This window comes from Micropterus dolomieu, linkage group LG06 (genome assembly GCF_021292245.1).
Source record: "Micropterus dolomieu isolate WLL.071019.BEF.003 ecotype Adirondacks linkage group LG06, ASM2129224v1, whole genome shotgun sequence".
NCBI classification, from domain to species: domain Eukaryota; kingdom Metazoa; phylum Chordata; class Actinopteri; order Centrarchiformes; family Centrarchidae; genus Micropterus; species Micropterus dolomieu.
In genome coordinates, this window is record NC_060155.1 from 30,159,657 (window position 1) to 30,161,983 (window position 2,327).

General features: G+C 48.3%; 1 protein-coding gene across 1 annotated transcript in view; it reads right to left on the bottom strand.

Moving 5' to 3' along the window:
* puf60a (poly-U binding splicing factor a) overlaps positions 1–1,788 on the bottom strand; it is a 9,604-nt gene extending 7,816 nt beyond the window's left edge. The window contains exons 1-2 of the mRNA XM_046052094.1: positions 1,634–1,788; positions 834–929 (exon numbers count right to left, since the gene is read on the bottom strand). Coding sequence (XP_045908050.1) covers positions 834–929; positions 1,634–1,654 — 117 coding nt within the window. The 5' untranslated portion in view covers positions 1,655–1,788. The remainder of the gene's footprint in view (positions 1–833; positions 930–1,633) is intronic.
* Positions 1,789–2,327: the final 539 nt, after the last annotated feature.

Here is a 2,327-nt window from a genome sequence, read left to right on the forward strand (position 1 = left end):
CAGGGGGCGACTTAAACCTGCGTCCTCTCTAGCGGCCAGCAGGGGGCGCCTTAAAGCTGCGTCCTCTCTAGCGGACAGCAGGGGGCGACTTAAACCTGCGTCCTCTCCAGCGGCCAGCAGGGGGCGACTTAAACCTGCGTCCTCTCCAGCGGCCAGCAGGGGGCGCCTTAAACCTGCGTCCTCTCCAGCAGCCAGCAGGGGGCGCCTCCAGCGGCTGCAGAAAGAAGTGTGATTGTATAGAAGTCTCTGAGAAAATGTTCCTACTTGTCAGCTGATTTATTCCCTCAGTAAACACTTTCCTGATGAGTTTATGGTCTCAGTCGCTAGTTTCAAGTCTTCTTCAACACAGCATGATGTTCATTTAGTAAATTATGGTCCCATTTAGAGGAACGGAGACCAGGAAGCAGGGGAGGCTTTAGGGCGGGGCTACAAGCTGATTGGCGACCTGTCAATCAGGACAGAGGCGACCCGTATCCGCTGCTCTGTATAAATTTATCCAGCGCTGCTGAAAAAGCTCATCAGGAGTCGGCTGCTCATTTTTCAGTAAGTACGTTTTGTTTTAAGCCTGTTTGTCGCTAGCTAAAAGTAGCATCTCAGCTAATATCACAGTTAATGTGAATTACAGATGCAGCTCGCTAACCAAGCTAGCTAGCTCCACTATCTCGTCCAAATATGGTCACGTCTGGTTCCAAGAAACCAAGACGGCGACGGTCAGGATGCCAAACTGGAGGCTTAAAACGGCGTTCCACAAACTAACGGGGGACGTCACGATGGCTCCGCCCACTTCCTTTACACAGACTGGTGCTATTTATATAAACTGAACTGTGCGTTACCTTCTGCAGGGCCTCCTGCTGGTTGGGGGTCAGCGGCGGCAGGCCCAGCTTGGTGGTGGTGCTCTGTCCGTTCTCCATAACGAGGGCCGGCCCTCCCTGTCAACACCAGCAACAGGTGAACAAAACAAACGCACCTTCAGGTGTCTCAGCTCACAGCTGTTTATGTCTCAGGTCCAGCCGGTCTCTACCATCTGGATCAGGTCCAGCCTGTCCCTCATTCTGAGACCCGCCTCTAAAAGAACGTCTCTTCTGTTCTACCTGGGGTTCTTTTCACAGCTAACAGCCTCCGCTGGGATCTGTAGTCCCGATCAGAGCGCTGCCTGTCCTACCTGTAGTTCTGGATCAGGGTGATCTGGATCAGGGTGATCTAATCCCATGTTGCTTTCACAAACCGGAACAAAAGTAAGACGGATTATTGATCCTGGATAGGGAAACTTAATCCGGATCACTCTGATCCAGATTAAGCCTTTAGAACTGGACCCTGCAGCCACTGATCGATCCGATCTGATCATCGCAGTGACGAACTTCCTGTTTCAAACTAAACCTCAGCTAGTTTAGCTTAGCTAACAGAACCATCCAGAACTTCTGAGGTGTGTTAGCCTAGCCTAGCCTAGCCTAGCTGCTGTGACCCGGTGTTTATCTGATCAGCTGATCACTTCCGGCGGGTTCAGACTTTGTGATTAGCGTTTACAGAACAACTCAGTTTAATTGTTGCTTCGCGTCAGCTCCTCCAGCTAGCATTAGCTTAGCATGTGTCCCTCAGAGCGGAACCGCAGAAAGAAGCGTTTGATTCTTCGTACCGCGGAAACTGTGACCGCCATGCAGACCGGCTCCGGCTCCGGCTCCGGCTCCCTGACCTCCGCAGTCCCTTCAGATGGACCAGAACCAGCCGGACGGGTCTGATGTTTGTCTCCGCTACACAAGCGGCACTTCCGCCTGACGTCACATCCTCTGTGAGGGGGGCTTCAAAATAAAAGACGCGTGAGGAGCTTTCAGTCTTTATCAAAATGTTTCCATCATGTTTCTGTTAATAACAATAAATAATGAACTGACAAATAAATACGTGAAATAAAAAATTCAACTAGTCCATATGAAATTGGAATGAATGAATTAGTATTCACTGAAATAACTGTTTCTAGTCCGGTGAAAAACCTTGAATGGAACCACAGTCAGCAGCAAACTGCCAAAGTTAAAAACTACGTTTACATCACCAAAACAAACATTTTCAGATCTAAAATTAACAAATAATTGAAGGCGTTTTGTTCAGTATTTCACAGTAGGATGAAGTGATGAGCAGCTGCTCTGTCTGCCTTCACTAACATTAATCTAATACATGTAAAACAGCTGAAGCTTCTGAGGGCGGATTAACAGGCTGTTCCAAGGGGTTACTGTAGAAATGGGTTTCATTTCCTTCCACTGCTGCAGAACAACTTGAAGTTGTTATGAAATAATGAACAAAACTCATTTGTTAATTTTAGATCTGAAAATGTCTGT